Source organism: Sciurus vulgaris (genome assembly GCF_902686455.1).
Source record: "Sciurus vulgaris genome assembly, chromosome: 14".
NCBI lineage: Eukaryota > Metazoa > Chordata > Mammalia > Rodentia > Sciuridae > Sciurus > Sciurus vulgaris.
In genome coordinates, this window is record NC_136475.1 from 818,078 (window position 1) to 835,508 (window position 17,431).

A 17,431-nucleotide genomic window follows, 5' to 3' on the forward strand; every position below is an offset into this window, starting at 1 on the left:
TTCTCTTACTTGGAAAATGGTCTGGAACTGACAGACCTCATGTTAAGCAAAATAAGGGAGATACAGAAAGATAGCTGCTGCATGTTTTCTCTCACCTGGAAACAGGGCAGGGGCTGGAAGTAGAAGAGGGACTCTTAGGGATGGGGAGGGTGGTCAGAGGGAGCAGCAGGGGCGCAGGGTAGGAGGAGGGAGGGAGGCGGGATCGGGCTGACACCTGTTGATGGAACCTCCCGTGGAGGCGCTGTTACCTCAACAATCACAGTAAGTAAAAGTAACACTCGAATCCCTGGAACAAGAGCTCAGCAGCTCAGCATGTGGGCCGCAGCTGGCCCTGCCTGTCCTTATGAATAAGGCTCCTCGGGACACAGCCACACCCAGACTTCCACATCAGAGTGGACACTGACCCACAGAGTTGAAAAATCCAGCCCTTTAAGAAAATGCTTTCCAGGTATCTAAGACCAGGTTGGTTAATAAACTGACTTCGCTCCTGTCTGCCGTTCAGGTGGGCTGAGATTCCTCAGGGTCACACCTGGGCACGTGTGAGAAGCCTCCTGGCCCTTTTGGCCTTCCTCTATTAGACCATCTACTAGGATGGGTCAGGGTCTTACTGACCACACATGGCCTCCCTTGCAATGGTCAGGAGCATGTCCCTCACCAATGACCCACCCTTAGCAGAATGTACCCTGGCGGGCTTCCTGTTCTCTGGATCCCACAATCCACCTGGCTGGCAGGTCAGGTGATCCCTGGAGTCACAGGCCCTTAGAGGTGTCCATCGTTCCCTAGGTCCTGGCCGACCTTAGAGGGCACAGGCCTCTAAGCCCAAGTTGTGATTCAAACATCTTGTCAAAGCCAAGGCCTCCAGAGTTCCCCATCCGGGCCACACGAGAGAAGTCGCAGGAGAGGCCCTGTCTCTGAAGAAGGGTCCAGGCAGTCCCAGAGTGGGGCTTGACGCAGGACAGAGGTCTCTTAGCACAGCAGTCGCGCACTCCGGGGAGAGCCCTGCGACCGGCCTCATGACGGCTTGCCAGCCGTGGCTCCCTCAGGAGACCCCCCCCCCCCGTTCCCAGGAATGTCTTCCTGTCTTTCCTACAGGCCTCTGTCTTGGGAGTGTCCCCTTCTCCCTTGAATAGGGATCTACTTTCCTAAATAAACCTGTTGGTGCCTCTGAGAAGAGGAAAAGAAAACGCTTGCCGACCCCTGCCGGAGCACTGAAGAATCCCTGGTGCGGCCTGGTGTGTGTGTGTGTGTGGTTTGTGAAGTGGAGTCTTACCACTTTTCCCAGACTGGTCCCAACTAGAGTTCAAGCAAGTTGAGTAAGGCTCGCCAAGTAAAGGGTTAACGACCCCATACTTGGAAGCCTTTCTTTGGTGGTGCCAGGCAGCCTTCCACCACCCAGCCTTGTGCAGCCCTGCCAGGCGACACTGGAAGGACCAGCAGGTGGATTTTGTCTCCTCTGAACTCTTTCTTTCTAACAAGAGGCTCACTCCTGGGCCTGGAATTGATGGGAACAGAGAAGGCACTTCCACTTCCTTACGAAATGTTTAAAATCCGGATATTCTTCTTCACATATAATTCAACATTTTTGAGTGAAGGCAATAAAATAGGAAAATTAATTTGGAAAAAATAAAAGCAGACTGCACCCTGGGGAGGTGGTGAAGTGCAAGAACCCCTGACTGGAACGTGGAGCCACACACGGCCTCCAGCCGGGAGACCAGCCGTGCTCCTCTACGGGCTGCTTGGCTCTGCAGTGGGGAAATATTTTTTTTTTCAGTACTGGAGATTGAACCCAGAGGCACTTGGCCACTGATTTACATCCCTAGTCTTTTTTTATCTTGAGACAGGGTCTCTCTAAATTGCTGAGGCTGGCCTCAAACTTGGGATCCTCCTGCCTCAGGCCTCCCCAGTAGATGAGATTTCAGGAATGGCCATAAAACTTTCAAGAGACATGATTTCTTTTTTCTTTTTCTTTTTTTTTAACTTTTCTTTATTTATTTTCATTAACTTTTTTTGACAGTGATAAATATTTCTTTCCATACGTGTATATGGAGAATAATGTCTGTCTCACGATCTACATCCTTCCCCTCCCCACCGGCCCACCCTCCCCTCACGCCCTCCGTACAGTCCGAAGCTCCTTCACTCTTCCCTGCCTTCCCCCACTGTGGATCGGCATCTGCTTATCAGAGAAAACTCTCTGCCTTTGGTCTTTCGGGATCGGCTGATTTCATACAGCACGATACTGAGGCAAGACCTCCAAGAGAAGAACGCCCAGCTGGAAATGGCCCTTCAAGAGATGTGACCTTCCTGCTTTGCAGGCGGCTCCTGCGTTCATTTTTCCTACTGGTACCACTGGAACCCTCTGCCTTTACTTGAAGAGGCTTATTCGATGTTTTGTTTCCATTTGGGTTTCCTTTGATGGCAATTTGTTTGATATTTCTAGTTTTTTCCTAAGAAGACTAGAAAAAGCGGTGCGCATTGTTTTTCTTTGATTCAGTCTAGAATTAACTGAGATTTCCAAGTGGAAAATGAACAGCAGCTCAAAAGCATTTGTTTCAGAGTCCAAAGTATTCTGCAACTGATCTCAGCTGGACTCACATTCTGGGCATTTTCTGACCACGCTATTTTAATACTATTTATTCATTTGGGCGCTGACCGCAGTTCTGCCCTGAACCACCCCTCCTGCACTAAATACTTCCACTGGTCCTTTCCTCTGTTCGCCCTTCCACAGCCGCTGGAAGAGCCCCGTGGTCGACAGCCGGCCACAGCAGGTTGCGCGCCCCAGAACCGCCCCTCCCACCCTCACCCGACCAGAACCTTCGCCTTGCCCACCGTTTACCGGGCATTGTTACCGCCCTGAAATGAAATCCACAAAGTGTCCAACCCACACCGTGATCTCGAAACAGATCAGCAAAACCCACACCACAGCACAAGAGAGGAGAGGGCGTTATAATAAGCTGGTGAGCACTCGCCGGACCGCAGGAGCCCAGCTAACCAGGCCCCACACCCACACCCACCGTGCCAAGCGAGGCCGACAGCAGAGGAGCCAGAGCAGCACTGTAGTGTGGCACAGGGCAGGACGCCAGGAGAGCAGCGGCACCAGAGCCACGGCACAGAGACCCCCAGGGACACCGCGCCAGACTGAGTCAGGCTTCTGACGAACAGGCCCTCGTCTGCAGCGATGACGAGCGGCTCGCTCGGAAGTCACAGCGAAGGTCTGAGCCGTGCCCCCGGCTCCCTGGCCCCACTCACCGCTCACCAATGTCATGGCCACCCCGATCAGCAGACCTGTTGAAAGACCCTCAGTGCTGTCCAAACTGCTGCCGTGAAGGGCACACTGCAGGGGCGGGGCTCTCGGAGTCCCAGCGATCGGAGGCTGAGTGGGAGGACCCCTCAAGCCTGGAGTCAAGACCAGCCTGGAGAGCACAGCGAGACAGCCTCGGCATTTTATGAAGTGGTGCTCCGTGTCCCCCGCCTTGGCTCCAGTCAGCGGGGAATCACAGGGCGGATCCCGGGTTTCACCCGACTCTAAAATAACCCAGTGGGCTTGGTGGTGGGTGGTGTCCTCACTGGGCAGCATGGAACCGAGGCCTGTGGAGGAGCAACGCTAACGGGCACCTTCCCCCGTCCACTGCATCCGGACTCCATCTCCCTTTCCTCGTGGGCCCCCAATGCAGCTCACTTGCCAGCACCTACCAGCACCCTTGTGGTCTCCTTGGGTCCATGTGACTGAGCCCCGGCCAGGGAAGAGGGGACACGGTGACGGTCCTCGCCCCACACCCTGTGCAGGGCATCCCTGAAGCCTCGAGTGACGGATGGAGAACCCCAAGGCAAGCAGAGCCTGGCCCCTGCGGAGGAGCGGAACAACCCGCCAGGCTGTGGGAGGAGTCCACAGTCCGTCCACGCACCTCCTTCTGCCTCCCTCCCAGAACTCCCAGCTCTGTCCCCAGCTCAGCAGTGCCGGCCGCCAGCAATGGGCAGGTGCAGTGTCCCCAGCCCACTGCCTGCACTAGCCCTCCAGGGACAGGCCATCCCTGCTCGCCTCTTGCTTCTCCTGCAACTGTCCCCCTCCACAGCCTTCCTCTCCATGCAGATCAGCACACGCCAGTTCTCCCTGTACGGCCTCGTCCGGCTCGCCACCCTCCTCTACTAACACCCCAAACCAGGCCTCCCTGCAATGCCCCTCACCAGCCTGGACCTCGCGGCCGCAGACGCTGCCGGGCAGCACAGGCAGGAAAGCAGGGTGCGCAGGGGGGAGTGCACATCCTGGCAGCTGGCCCTCTGGACTCCCAGGGCCTGGGTTTGGCCTGGCCCTCAGGCAGGTGGGCCCCCCAGCCTTCAGCTCCCACTCCTCTCCCTCCCTCATCTCCGGGCGTGACAGTCAGTCGGATCAACTCTTCTTCCCCGGGAGGGCCGGCCTGCTCCTGGGTCCATCTGAACCCTTGTCACCTGGGAGGCCCTGGGAGGCCTGGACCGCTGCTCAGACAAAAGCAGTGAAGAAGTGCCTGTGGGCGTGCAGGCCCTGGAGAGTCCCACCTCCCCGCGCTCTCCAGCGGTCCCAGCGGGTCACCCCAGGTCCTGGCACGCCCGGGGTAGGCAACCTTCACGCCCAGACTGCTGGGCACAGGGCAGCGTGGTCGCCTCCTTGGCGGAAAGCGGAGCGTCCTGGAGGGCTCTTTGGAGAGGCGGAGGGGAGGAGGGCGGAGGCCCGAGATCCGCCCACCCCGCCCCGGCCCGCCCCGCCCCATCCGCAGGTCCCCATCGCCCTGCCGGTCGGGGTCCGTCCGCGGCGACACCATGCAACCGCCGCTCTGGCTCCTCCTGGCCGCGCAGCTCTCAGGTAAGCGGGAGGCTCTGCAGGCAGGACGCGGGGCCCGGAGCGTGGCTGCCGCCCCGAGGCGTCATGGCAGGCGCAGTCCCAGGGAGCCAGTGACCCAAAGACGGAGGGCCCTGGAGAAGGGAGGGAGGGACAGCGGGAAGGAGGGAAGGAGGGAAAAGAACGGAGGGACCCAGAGGACGGAAGGGTGTCCTGTCCTGGGTCCCCACGGGGTGTGCCCCAGCAGGAGGGGGGTCCAGCTGGCCTTTGAGCTGAGGGCCCTGTGGATACAGTTCTATCGCTTCTGGGAGGTGGCAGTGGCCACCCTCTCTGGTCCCCTCACTGCAGTGTCCTCCGGTGTCGGGGTCCCAGAAGAAGTGGTGTTGGAACAGGAGTGCCCGGCTGGCAGGAGGGGGATCAACACCACACTCTGGCTCAGCCCTCCAGACGACCTTTTGGAAAAAGGGCCCCCACAGCCCAAACTGCTCTAGCCTTGGTCCCCAAAGCCCAAAGCCATCATTCTGCCAGGGGACAAGGCCTGGAGCACCAAGCTCTGACCCAGCGAGCTCAGCCACATGGAAACAGAAAGTCCAGGCCATGCCAGGCTACCAAGACTCCTGCTGATCATGCGGTCATTCTGGAAACATCCATGCCTCTGAGAAGGACTCTCTGGGTTACTGGGAGCAACAATGAGCCCATGCATGCTGAGGCCTGGCTCCGGGTCAGCCCCAGCAGGGGCTCAGTCCGGCCTGGGGTTCAGTCTCCAGGGGCCACAAGGCAAGTGGCCCAGGGAGCAGGAGAGCCGGAGCAGGTGTGCCTGGGCCTGCCCAGAGTCACTCTGGGCTTCCTGGGCAGGAGTCTGGCAGGCTGAGTGTGTGCTGCCCCACTGCACACATAGCCGAGATCCAGAGGGGACAGTAGACTTCGGATGCCGTGGCTCCAAGCCCGGGCGCTGGGGCCACCATCTGCATCCGTTCTGCACAGGCTGTGCGACCTGAGGGGGTCCTTACCTTCTTGAGCCTGGATGGAAAACGGTTTCCTTCAATCCCCAGGACCCAGTGAGGGCTCGGCAGGAGACACACGCCTTACCAGCGCAGCTGGGTGAATGCTGTCGTTACTGATTCTAGTAACCACGCGAGCCTCTGCCGGTGCTCTGGTGTTTGGGCAGGAAAGAGAAGGCCTGCTGCACTTGTCAGCAGCTGGCGGCGGCCTGGGAGGGGTGTCAGGAAGTTCAAGGCCCCCTTGTCAGTGCTAGAGAAGGCCACTGTGGCAACACCGGGCCGGAGCCGCCAGCGGGGCAGGAGCACCCACCAGTCCAGGGAGCCGGCCCCTCCTGCCCACACCACGCACACACGCACACCGGCCTCTGTCCACCGGGTCTGTGTCCTCTGTTCTTTGCCAGGGTCTGCAGGGTCCTCCTCTGTTCCTGGCCAACATGGAAGTCTTGCCAGGTCACACTGGGTCTGTTGGCGCCTGTGTGCTGTGGCAGTGCCTGTGACGGGACCCTTGTGACCCTTCTTGAGATTCCACTTTCTACCCGAGGCAGCCCGGGCCGTGACCCGGGTGGATGGCATCTCCTGCATGGAGGGCCCTGCAGCTGGAGTGGTGGTGGCACCCTTTCCTTCCTTCCCAGCCCTCAGAGGCAGACAGGACTGCTGGGCCAGAGCCAGGGACCCTGCCCGGGGCCCAGCGGGCTGGACTCGGCGATCCACCCACCCACACAAGAAAAGGGCGAAAATCGTAACCAGGGAAAAATGAATTTAAGTCCGTTTGGCCAGGACTGGGGAGAAGCAGCCAGTCTGTCCCACTGGTCCTGTAGAAACAAGGGCCAGGACAGTCACCTGCAGATGGAGAAGGCCGTGCTGGCTGGACCCTGCCACGCCAGCTCGCCAGGCCAGGTGGCTCTTGTTTCCCATTCTCAGCGTTGAGAAGTCCGGAGAGGACAGCTTGCACCAGGAGGAAGGGAAGCAGCAAGTGAGGGCTTTTCATTTCACTGGATCCCTGTTGGGGCAACAGCAAGAAGCCACCTCCCTCCAGGGAGTGTCCAGCCTGGCCCAGCCCTACAAGTGGGTCACTGAAAGGAACTCCTGCCTGCTTCTGGGGTGCCCACTCTTCCATGTAGAACGGATCCAGCGACTGTGGATTGCTGAGCTGGGGAGTGACAGGCCACAACCATGCCTACAGAACAGTGAGCCCCTTCTGCTGTTTGTCCAGAAGCGGTGGCTGATCCTCTTCCAGCTTTCTATACCAGCTCTGTGCTCTGCCTGTGACTCTGAGTCCCGCTCCCATGCCCCTGGCTCTCCTGTAGTGGCTCTCGGCCTGCTGAAGCCTATGCATAGTGTGGCACCCCACCTTGGCTTCAGACTCCGGACCCTTTGTTTGAATCCCAAGCCACTTATGAGTAACTTTGAACAAGTAACTTCCTGCCCAAGTTTTCTCGTCCGTGCAGTGAGGATTAAACTCCCGAAGCCAGTCTGAGGGCCAGACATAGCCACATACCATCAACAATTGATCATGGTCTCTCCTGTGCCCACTGCAAAGCTCGGCACAGAAAACACCACCTGGCAGCTGATCTCCTGGGCGTTGGGATATGTGAGCTCTGAGTCCAGATGCACCAGCTGCGTTAGTCTCCTGGGCCCTTCTCTGGACAGGTTCTCCCTCGGCTTTCCCTCTGGTTCATGGCCGAGTGTGACCCTGAGGCCCCACAGCGGTGGCCAGGATGGTGTGCTGATGGTCTTTGCCCCTTCTGGCTTCTTGTAGCTCTCCATGGCAGCTCTGCCTTCCAGCAGACCCCGGGGTTCACAAGGGCTCTGACCCACCAAGTGGTGACGTTGTCCTGTGAGACCAAAACTTCCACCAGCCAAACGCGCATCTTCTGGCTGCGACAGCCCCAGGCCCCCCGTGAGCACCGTCACTACGAGTTCCTGGCCTCCTGGCACCACCACAAAGGGACGACGCACGGAGAGGCGGTGGCGAAGGAGAAGCTGACCCTCTTCTCGGATGCCACGCGGTTCTTTCTCAACCTCACAAGCGTGCAGCCTGCTGACAGTGGCGTCTACTTCTGCATGACCGTCGGGGCCCCCGAGCTGACCTTTGGGAAGGGCACTCAGCTGAGTGTGGGTAAGAACGGCGCTCCGGGCTGGCCACTCTCGGGAGCCCCACTCTGCAGCCTCGCCTGAGACTGGGAGTCTCAGAGGCGCGTGCTGGGCCTGGCCCAGGGCAGCCCGCCAGGCCTTCACGCGGTGTCCCTCAGTGGCACTCGACCTCTCCCCCTCTCCCTGGGAGTCAGAGGAGCCCGAGAGAGACAGTGCCATGCTTACCTGGGGACAGGGCAGTGCTGCCCTGCAGGCCACACCAGGCCACCTGAGCCTATGGCTGACTGGGGCTGAGTCCCAGAAATCCTGAGCGTGCAGACAGGGAAGAAGGCTCCCATTGCCTGGCTGCACTCAGCAGAAGCGGTTCTGGGTAGTGGCAGGTGCCCGGTGTTCTTCGTGGGATCTGTGGTTCAAGCCAGCACTCGAACTGAGGAGATAAAGGACACTGGCCCCAGCCCAGCTCGGCTGGGGATTGGCTCTGTGCCTTTGGACAGGTTGCCGCCCTCCTGGAGCTCGGCTTCCTCATCTGTCTCCTGGGGGCTACCGACAACCTCCATGTCCCCTCCAGGCCCGAGAAGCTGCAGTTCCCTGAGTTAAGTCAGCACATCCTGGGGTAGTACGTTGTGAGCAACAGATTTAATTTAAAATTCAAGCAGTCAGATTTTAAAATGTAAGAAGAAACAAGTGACAGAATCTACATGATCTCGTTTAACCCGATCTCTAAGCAGGATCACCTCAGTGGTGACCTGCAGGTGCTTACACACCTCACGTCCTCTGTCACACCAAGTGCCCAAGTGCATTTGATGCATGTGGCACACAGCTGTCTAGACTGGCACGCGGCCAGGGGCAGGCAGCCAGGGGCTGCTGTGCTGGACGGGCGGATTCCACCGTACAGGTGGGAAGGGGCAGTGCACGTTCTCTCAGGCCGGGGCCCCACCACCCTGCTTCCACTCACCAGGGTCACCAGGACTAGGGGCCCCAGAAATCAGACCACTGATTTGAGGTGAGGGACAGCTGGGGACAGTGGCCAGGTTAGGAAGAGGGAAGCCAGAGAGACGCACGATGCCTGTCCTCAGCCTCGGGTCTGACCTCGGGGGCGAGATGGGGCCAGGAGCTCGGCCTCCCTTGAGGGCAGTGTTGAACTGTGGGCTCCAGGGTTGGGCCTGGGCTTGTTACTGCTCTTGGCTCTGAAAGCCCCCATCTTCCCCCCATGAGGTTCCAGGCTCTGTGAAGTAAGTGCCGCTGTTTTCCAGAAACTTCCCAGGACTGGCCACACCTCCCCAAAGCTCCCCAGAGCCAGCACCCACCTGTCTGGCCAAAAGGTCACTGCGTGCTAGAGAGGCCTGGGCATGGAGGAGGCATCCGGGAGAGGTGCCTTTTCCAGGTCCCTGAGCTGCCCCAGGGCTCAGAGGGCCTGAGCTGTCCAAGGACAGAGAGGGAGAGCATTCGGGGACCTGGCCTGGCAAGAGTGAATCAAAGCAGAACCAGCCCCCAGACCTGGCTGCTGGGCCCAGCCAAGGCCCAGGGCCCACGGTGCCAGCCCTGTCCCCTGGCAGCTCCTGCCCCAGTGAGGGGCTCCCGACAGTTTCTGGCGCTCCTGGGTCTCGAGCACCAGAGGGACAGCCGGCTTCTCGCCCTCTCCCTGCGGTGCCCAGCACTGGTCACCAGAGCCCGTGGCCTAAGTCTTCAGCTCTTATCAGAGAACAGAGAGGTGAAATGAGGGGCGCCCAGCCAGGCCCAGGCCTGGTTCCCATCCTGGCTCCTCAGTTAGTCTGGGCATGCTAGCTAGGCCAGGGTCCCTGGGGGCAGTCCTCTCAGGCTGCGGTCCTGGCACTGTCCCCAGCACCAGGGAGCTTAGCACCGTCTCTCCTACCGCTTGGCAATCACTCCTGGAGGTTCCGCGGCCCGGGCGCGAGGGTGGCCTGCACTCTGGCTCGCCCGCTCAGCTCCTCAGAGCCGCCGGCTCCCTTCGCTCTGGGGGCCCCGCTGCCCTGCCCCACCTCGAGCACGGGACACTGGCTCCGGGAGGAGGGGAGCGGTGTTCCGGGTCCCAGCCCAGCACTGGCCCCTGCGAGGCCCCCTTCAGCCATCTCTGGAGTCACCTTGATGTGCAGGTGGAGGCTGAAGGTCTCGGCTCCCTGCGGCGTGACTTCTAAGGACGCCTGAGGAAGAGCGCCGACCCCAAGCACGCCAGGCAGGTGCAGCGCAGGAGCAGGTGGCGTCTCCACAAGGCCCTCTGCCAGCTCGGGCGGCTGGGTGGGCAGCTGTCCTGCCAGCTCGGGGACTCTGGCTCCGGCTGCCAGTCTTCTGCCGGGTGGGGCCGTGTCCACTGCACTCTGCAGCACACCACCCCTCTCGCTCCACAGCAGCCCTGAGAAGGCGGCAGTCATTGTCATTGCAGCAGATGGGAAGCTGAGGCCCAGAAAAGAGCCACGGCTGACCCCGAGTCACACAGCGGCCTATCAGGGGCACTGGGCTCTGCTCAGGTCTGGTGGCTCCAGAGCCCCTCCCTGCAGGATACGAAGCTGACCCCATTTCCAGGCCTCACTACATCTGAGAGTCCAGAAAAGGATCAAAAATTCTTTTGCCCTGTCACTTGAAGCCCTGTGGCAGCCTAGGGGACCATCGTAGGGACTTCCATGCTGGGATGTAAGGTAGTTTCACCCCATAAATCTCCACATCCACCTGCTGTTTATCTGATTTGTGTTTTGCTTTCTTTCTGCAGTTGATGTTCTTCCCACCACTGCCCAGCCCACCAAGAAGTCCATCCCCAAGAAAAGGCCCTGCCAGCTCCCCAAGCCGGTGGCCCGGAGAGGTGAGTCTCCATCTCCCAATTCAGAAACAGGCGACTGTCCTCCCTCCCTCCCTTCCTTCCTTCTCCAAGCACTCTCCAAGTGTCCACTCTGTAGCCTGGTTCTCCAGCCCTGTGCTGGGGCAAGAAGGGACTCTGAGCGTGACAGCAGCTCACAGTCCAATGGTCAGACTCATAAACCATCATGGAACAAAGCTCAAAGGAGGATCTACCCACCAAAACACCTGCATTCAACGGTTCCTTTTGGCTGAAAGCAGAAACCACCCAGATGTCCACCAGCTAACCAATGGTTTGATAGAATGTGGGTCCCTTACAACAGAACAGTGGCCCTAGGTGCTCTGCCTGGGCCCTGGACTGCTATGCAGTGGAAGAGGCCAGGCCTGGAAGGCCACTCTGAGTTTCAAAACTCTCACCATTTTGATGTTGACCGAGGACCAGGCACTCGGGATGGGCTCACTGCTTGTCAGTGAGTGGACAGAACTGCCTGCCTGTGCAGTAGGCACCAGACCCCGCAGGTGGAGCGGCATATGCACACGTGTGCACACACTCATACACACGTGCACACATGCGCACACGCCCACCTGTGTACACACATGCACACACTCATACACATGCGTGCACACTCATACACATACACACATGCACACATGTGAGCACACACTCAAACACACATACACACATGTGCACATGCCCACCTGTGTACACACATGCACACTCATACACATACACACGTGCACACATGTGAGCACACACTCAAACACACATACACACGCGCGCACACGCCCACCTGTGTACACACATGCACATACTTATACACACGTGCACACACTCATACACACGTACACACATGTGAGCACACATACACACTCACACTTTTCTTGGTCATCAGCCCAAATGTGTTTCTGGAAAATACCGACCTCAGACCTAAAGTAACCAGTGACAAACAGAAAGTGCCATCTGCCGCTCCCAGAAAGCAAGCCACAAGCGTCCCCACCCCCGGGACCGAATTCTGTGGTGGTGGCTTTTCTTATCACACAAAGAGCCCGAGAGTGTCTGAGGAGGAGCACCTGGCAGGACAGGCTCAGTGCTGGGAAGTCAGCGCCCTACGCAGACAGCAGAGCTGGACTACAGGGGAAGGGCCGGCTCCGGGTCGTGCAATGGGCCTTGAGGCCTGCAGGCAGGCTGCCCCGGGGAGGACTCACTCGGGAGCCCTTGACTCAGGACGCCTAGGACGAGGCTCCCAGGCGGCCGTCCTCAGGTGCCCTGGGCCACCTCCTGCACTTCTGAAAACTTCAAGGGGTATAATCTGCAAACCATAAACACCACCCGCCAGCATGCCCGCTCAGGGGATCCCTGAGCACAGACGCAGGGCAGCATCCACCAGCTTTAGAGAGCCTGTCCCGTGGAGAGCCTGTGTCCAGAGCCGGCCTCCCCTCCCCTCTGGCTGTGCGCCTGGGCATTTCCATCTGTGTCTTCACGGGTCTTCATGCCTGGCTGCTTCTACCCAGAGCCAGGCTTTGAGGCTCGCCCAAGCTGAGAGAGGCTGGCGAAGGCCACCCTCCCCGTGCCTGTGCAGGAGCCTCCCTGTGCGTCCCAGGCCTCAGCCTGCTCCCTCCCTGAGATGGCGGGCTCCCTCCCACACCCTTGGGCAGCCCGGTGGGCCAGGCAGGCTTGAGAACCGGAGGATCTGCATCCATGCTCTGGCCCCCCTGGCAGGAGCTGGGCGGCTCAGGTCTGTAATGGAACCTCCTCGAATCTCGGTTTTCGTGAGCTTCGACTTGCTGCTTCCCCACAAGGTGAAAGCTTGCAGCTGTACTGCCCAGCGCCACGCGTACTGTGCACATTCCCTCCCTCCCTGCATCCAGAGGGCTTGAAACTTGGTAGCCTCAAGCCCAAGTGTGCAGCCTGTCTCTTCCCCATGGCCTCCATCTGTGCCTCAGCTACTCGGGGACCGGCCACAGGCCTGACGGGTACTGGGAAGGACTCGGGACTGCCAGGGAGCCGAGCTCTGCTGCCCGGTGGGGTGTGCAGCTCTGTGCCTCGGCGCTGTCTGCGTGCAGGAAGCCCAGGCTGGGGATGTGGCTCAGTGTTTCAGCCCCTGGGCTTAGTCCCCCAAAAAGAAAAACAAGTTTACGGTGGAAAGAGTCTACGGTTTGAGAGTTTCCATTTCAGTATCTGCTGCAGGAAGATACCCGAATTAGGGAACATACTGGGACGTTCTCCAGGGGTTATTTGTAAAACACAGGAAACTCTCCAGTTGTAAATGATCCGTGCCCATCCATATTGTCACGTGTCATCTGCTGGGAACACGGATGTGCTGGCATGATCAAGTGAGGGGGAAACCCTTGCAGAATAATTCATAGAGTGTAATCCACTGCATTAAAAAAAAACTCAAATGTCTATGGAAACTCTGTATGCATTAGTGTAAAATAAAGACCACCAAATTATCAAGGGTGGTCACTTGTACAAAGGAGCAAGGGTGCCCAGATGCACCCTGACCACACATTTAAACCCTTTACAAAGAAAAGGCACTCAGCTATTTCTTGTGAAATTCAAACAACAGTTTTTAAAACATGTAGTGAAATCATCATTTCCAGACATGAAAATTGTCTACCTCTTTGGAGCACAAATACCTCCTGAGTTTAATCAATTTAAAAAATATTTGGGTGTGAAACATAAAATTTTCATACAAAATCATCTCTGAAGTTTGAAGTGCACACAGAAAAGACTCGAAGGCCATGCCGATGCAGGGGCGCCCTCCTGTCTGCTGCCCGCCGCAGGTTCCGGTTGAGCATGGCTCTGTCTTTTCCAGGTCCGCCCTGTGGCCTTGTCACCCTCAGCCTGCTGGTGGCCGGAGTCCTGGTCCTGTTGGTGTCCCTGGGTGTGGCCATCCGCCTGTACTGTGAGTGGTGCTTCCTCAGCCGTCCTGGTGCCCGTTTGCGTCCGCTTGTCCCTAGGCGCTGTCTTCCCAGGGGAGCAGTGCTGGTGGGCTCCTCCCAGGGAACCCGTGGGGGTCCCAGAGGTGATCCTTGTCCTGTTTAGGTTCCCGGTGGCTCTGGGGGTGGCTCTGGGGGCGGTACCCAGGCCTTAGGCTTGCCAGGCCCAGCTGGCGCTCCAGCTGGCGGTCATTTCTGGCCTGCAGCCACGCTGCTGAGATCAGAGACCACCTGTCTCTGTGGGCAGACTGGGTTTGAGTCCAGTGCTGCTGCCCCCTGATCTGGTGAGGGGCCCATGCCTGGCCTCTCAGGCCTCTGCTCCCCACCTCCATGGAGTGCCCGGTGGGCAGCACGTGCTCAGTAAACAGGGACTCATTGTGGCAGTGGGGACCAGGCCCGTGCCCGTGGCCCTGGAGTGGTGCTCCCTCTGCGGGGCTCCAGGGAGACCCCAGCGGCTGCCGTGCTTTGCCACTCCGGACGGGCTCATCTCTTTCCATGGGCTCCAGCTGGCACAGTCTCAATGAGGACAGGTGGGCGGAGGCCAGGCCCCACTGCCCGGAGCCCAGAGCCCCTTCCACCCCCAGCCTTTCTGCTCACCTGCACTGCCTTGGGCAAGTCACTTCCCCTCTCTGAGCTCCTCTAGGATGGGCAGATGACACGTTAGGGCAAGGCCTAGACCAGCAGCTCCCAACTTCTGCAGGTCACACAGCCCGAGGGAGGTTTGGTGCCAGTTGTGGGCCGTCTCCCAGGGAAGGGACCATGTGTGAGCAGAGTCCTGCAGGTGGCCGCTCCTGCTCTCAGACCCGAAGCCCAGGGGCTGCAGACGCTCCTGACCCAGGACCCTGTCAGTAAAGACATCAGGAATGCGCTCATCCACCTGCAGCCGCTAAGTGTACCTATTAACACGTCGTGGGCATTTCTAAGTGAGCTTGAGGTGAATGCCATGAAGGAGGAGATTGAAATGGGAGCAGCCTGGCTCCGTGGCCAGGGGCAGGCCGGCGAGGCCCTCACGTGCCTTGGATCGGACTTCATGCTCTGGCTGCTGGGCTTGGGGCAGGCTGCCCCGTCGCCTGCTGGCCTGCACCTCAGTTCCAGGTGCAGGAGGACAGTCACAGCGTCCCCTCCCGGGCGCACGGGCTCAGAGAGGCTGCGGCAGAGCCTGGCGCAGAGCGATCTAAGCCCGCCAGCCCGGCCCTCCTATTGGCCTCCGTTGGTGCCAGGGGCCCACGACCTGCACTGACCAGGTCCTCGCTCTCCCTTCCAGGTCTGCGGAGGAGAGCCCGGCTTCGCTTCATAAAACAGTGAGTGTGGGCTCCTCGTCGTGGCCCTGGGCCTCCCATGGCCACCAGAGCCAGGGTCAGACGTCACCTCAGAGCCATGAACAGGGGCAGAGTTCAGGCTAAGGAGCAGACGGCTTCAGGGGCGAGGTCAGCCTCGGGCGCGTGCTGAGGGAGCTCAGGGGAACCAGGTCTTCCCCCAGACCCCCGCGCCTGGTCCTGGGTGACAGGAGGGCCATCACGCCCACGTGGCAGGTCAGGGGAGGTGAGTTCCCCTCCGGCAGTTACTTCCTTGCCCAGAGCTGGCCTCCCGTCTGCTGCCCGCGACCTCTCCTGAGTGCCAGGACAGACTGCGTGGCAAAGAACCCTCGAGGCGGGCGAGACTCCTGAGCCGGCGAACCTTCTGGGTGACCTGCAACGAGGGTTCCACGTGGGGTGACTTCCCCTCTACGGTTGATAGCCGAATGCACCTGCCTGAAGCTGGGCCCCAGGAAGCAGGTTCTGCTCAAACGGCCCCTGTGATTTTGTGTCTTGTTTTTGTTTGTTCTTGGTTTTTTTTTTGTTCCTGTGCTGGGTTGGAACCCAGGGCCTGGCACATGCCGGGCAAGCGCTCTGCCCCTGAGCGACACCCAGCCCTTTTTACTTACTTGACCTCTCTAAGCTGCCCGGGCTGGCCTTGAACTTGTGAGCCTCCTGTCTCCGCCGCCAGAGTTGTTGGGATGCAGGCGGGCGTCCCTGCCCCGGCTCCCACGGTGGCCTCGGGTGCAGAGCCTGAGCACACCTGTGTCTGCGCCCGCGTGCTCCTGTGAAAAGGCTCTGACAGCTGAGGAGGGAGCTCCTGCCGAGGCAAGCCCAGGGTGCGAGCGCCAGCGAGGTGGGGACAGGTCTGGTGGGTGGTCACAGGTCCCTCAGCCACCTCGCTCTCTTCCTTTGAAACAGCTCTGCTCTCATCTGCTGCCTGGTTTGTGGGTCCACACACTGGGTTTGTGAGTCCACACACTGGGTTTGTGTGTCCACACACTGGGTTTGTGGGTCTATACACTGGATTTGTGTGTCCACACACTGGGTTTGTGTGTCCACACACTGGGTTTGTGGTTTGTGTGTCCACACACTGGGTTTGTGAGTCCACACACTGGGTTTGTGGGTCTATACACTGGGTTTGTGAGTCCACACACTGGGTTTGTGGGTCTATACACTGGGTTTGTGTGTCCACACACTGGGTTTGTGAGTCCACACACTGGGTTTGTGGGTCCACACACTGGGTTTGTGGGTCCACACACCGCCCCAGCCCTCTGTCCTGCTCAAGTGCAGGCGGCCTGAGCCAGCTGCCCTGCAGCCCGACCGTGGGAAGGAGCAGAGGGCCAGGCGTTTGTGAGTGGCCGTCCTGGAAGGCCCCGCAGGAGGTGAGGCCACTCAGCTGGAGACCTGGGGCCGCCGGCCATGGGTCGGTTCCTGGGATTCCAGTGTTCTGGCAGTTTTGAGTGACTGGGCGGCTCCTGAGAAGGCCCCAGTGATGCGGCCCGGGCTGCGGGGAGTCAGGCCTGTGTCTGCCGCCTGCTGACGCGGGGGTCCTGCCCTTCCTGTTTTCAGGCTTTACAAGTGAGCGCCCCGTCAGGAAGAGACCTTGGCCAGCAGCGCTCGCTCACCGAGAAGGAGAGCCTTTCCCTGGCAAGGCCTTTACCTGCGCGCACGCGGCCTGCGGTGGGGTTGGAGAGGAGGCCCCAGGCCTCAATGCCCTCAGCGAGCACTCAGCAGTACCTCCAAGGCTCCTCTCCTGCCTCCTGCCTCCGGCCTCCCGCCTGGGCTTTGCTGGGGCCTGTAAGCCGCCATCGCTGCCACTTGCTTGCCCTGACAGAGCAGGGACGTTGGCTCCTGGGCTCGCGGAATGGAGCTGGGATGGCCTCCTGTGTGTTCCCAGGCCAAGGCCCAGGTCCTCACTATCCTCACGTGGGAGGCCGGCTGTGACCATGGCACCCGGCAGCCGTGTTAGTCTCTGAGGCTTCCCCCGGAGCTGAGGAGGGATTCACTTCTCCAGTCTCTTCTCCCGGGCTCCTTTATTTCTTCTCTCACTCTCTGCCCTTCTTATGAAAATGTCTCAGTTATAAAAATAAAGTCCTGGGTTACAGACGCACGTGGCTCCTGTAACGCAAGTGACAGGGAAATGCCGATGTTGTGTGGCACGTCCTCACTTGCCACGTGGGACCCACGTCTGCGGCAGGAAGTGCAGTAGCCAGCTTGGGGGTGCAGAGGTGGGCAGGGAAGCACCAGGACGCCCAGAGACAGGTGCCCGGCCACCCCTCCACCCAGGCCCTCCTGGCCTCAGGCGGCCTGGGAAGGGAGAGGCAGCAGGCGCCCGGCCTTCTGTTTGCTCTTGGTCCCTCAGCCTTGGTGGCCAGGAAGGAAGGCCATCTGAGCTGGAGAGCAGATGCGGGCATTTCGGAAGTCCCGCGTCTCCACTCAGCCCCGCCCGGGCTCTGGGACCTGGGCCCAGGGGCTGCAGC

At 59.7% G+C, this 17,431-nt stretch overlaps 1 protein-coding gene across 1 annotated transcript; it reads left to right on the top strand.

Annotated features, from left to right (window-relative positions):
* Positions 1-4,739: 4,739 nt before the first annotated feature.
* On the top strand, positions 4,740-14,958 carry CD8B (CD8 subunit beta; the record flags this gene model as incomplete). Its single annotated transcript, XM_079111153.1, has 5 exons — positions 4,740-4,834; positions 7,571-7,930; positions 10,631-10,720; positions 13,530-13,619; positions 14,918-14,958. The coding sequence occupies exons 1-5, from the start codon at positions 4,792-4,794 to the stop codon at positions 14,956-14,958; spliced, it is 624 nt and encodes a 207-aa protein (XP_078967279.1). The 5' UTR covers positions 4,740-4,791.
* Positions 14,959-17,431: the final 2,473 nt, after the last annotated feature.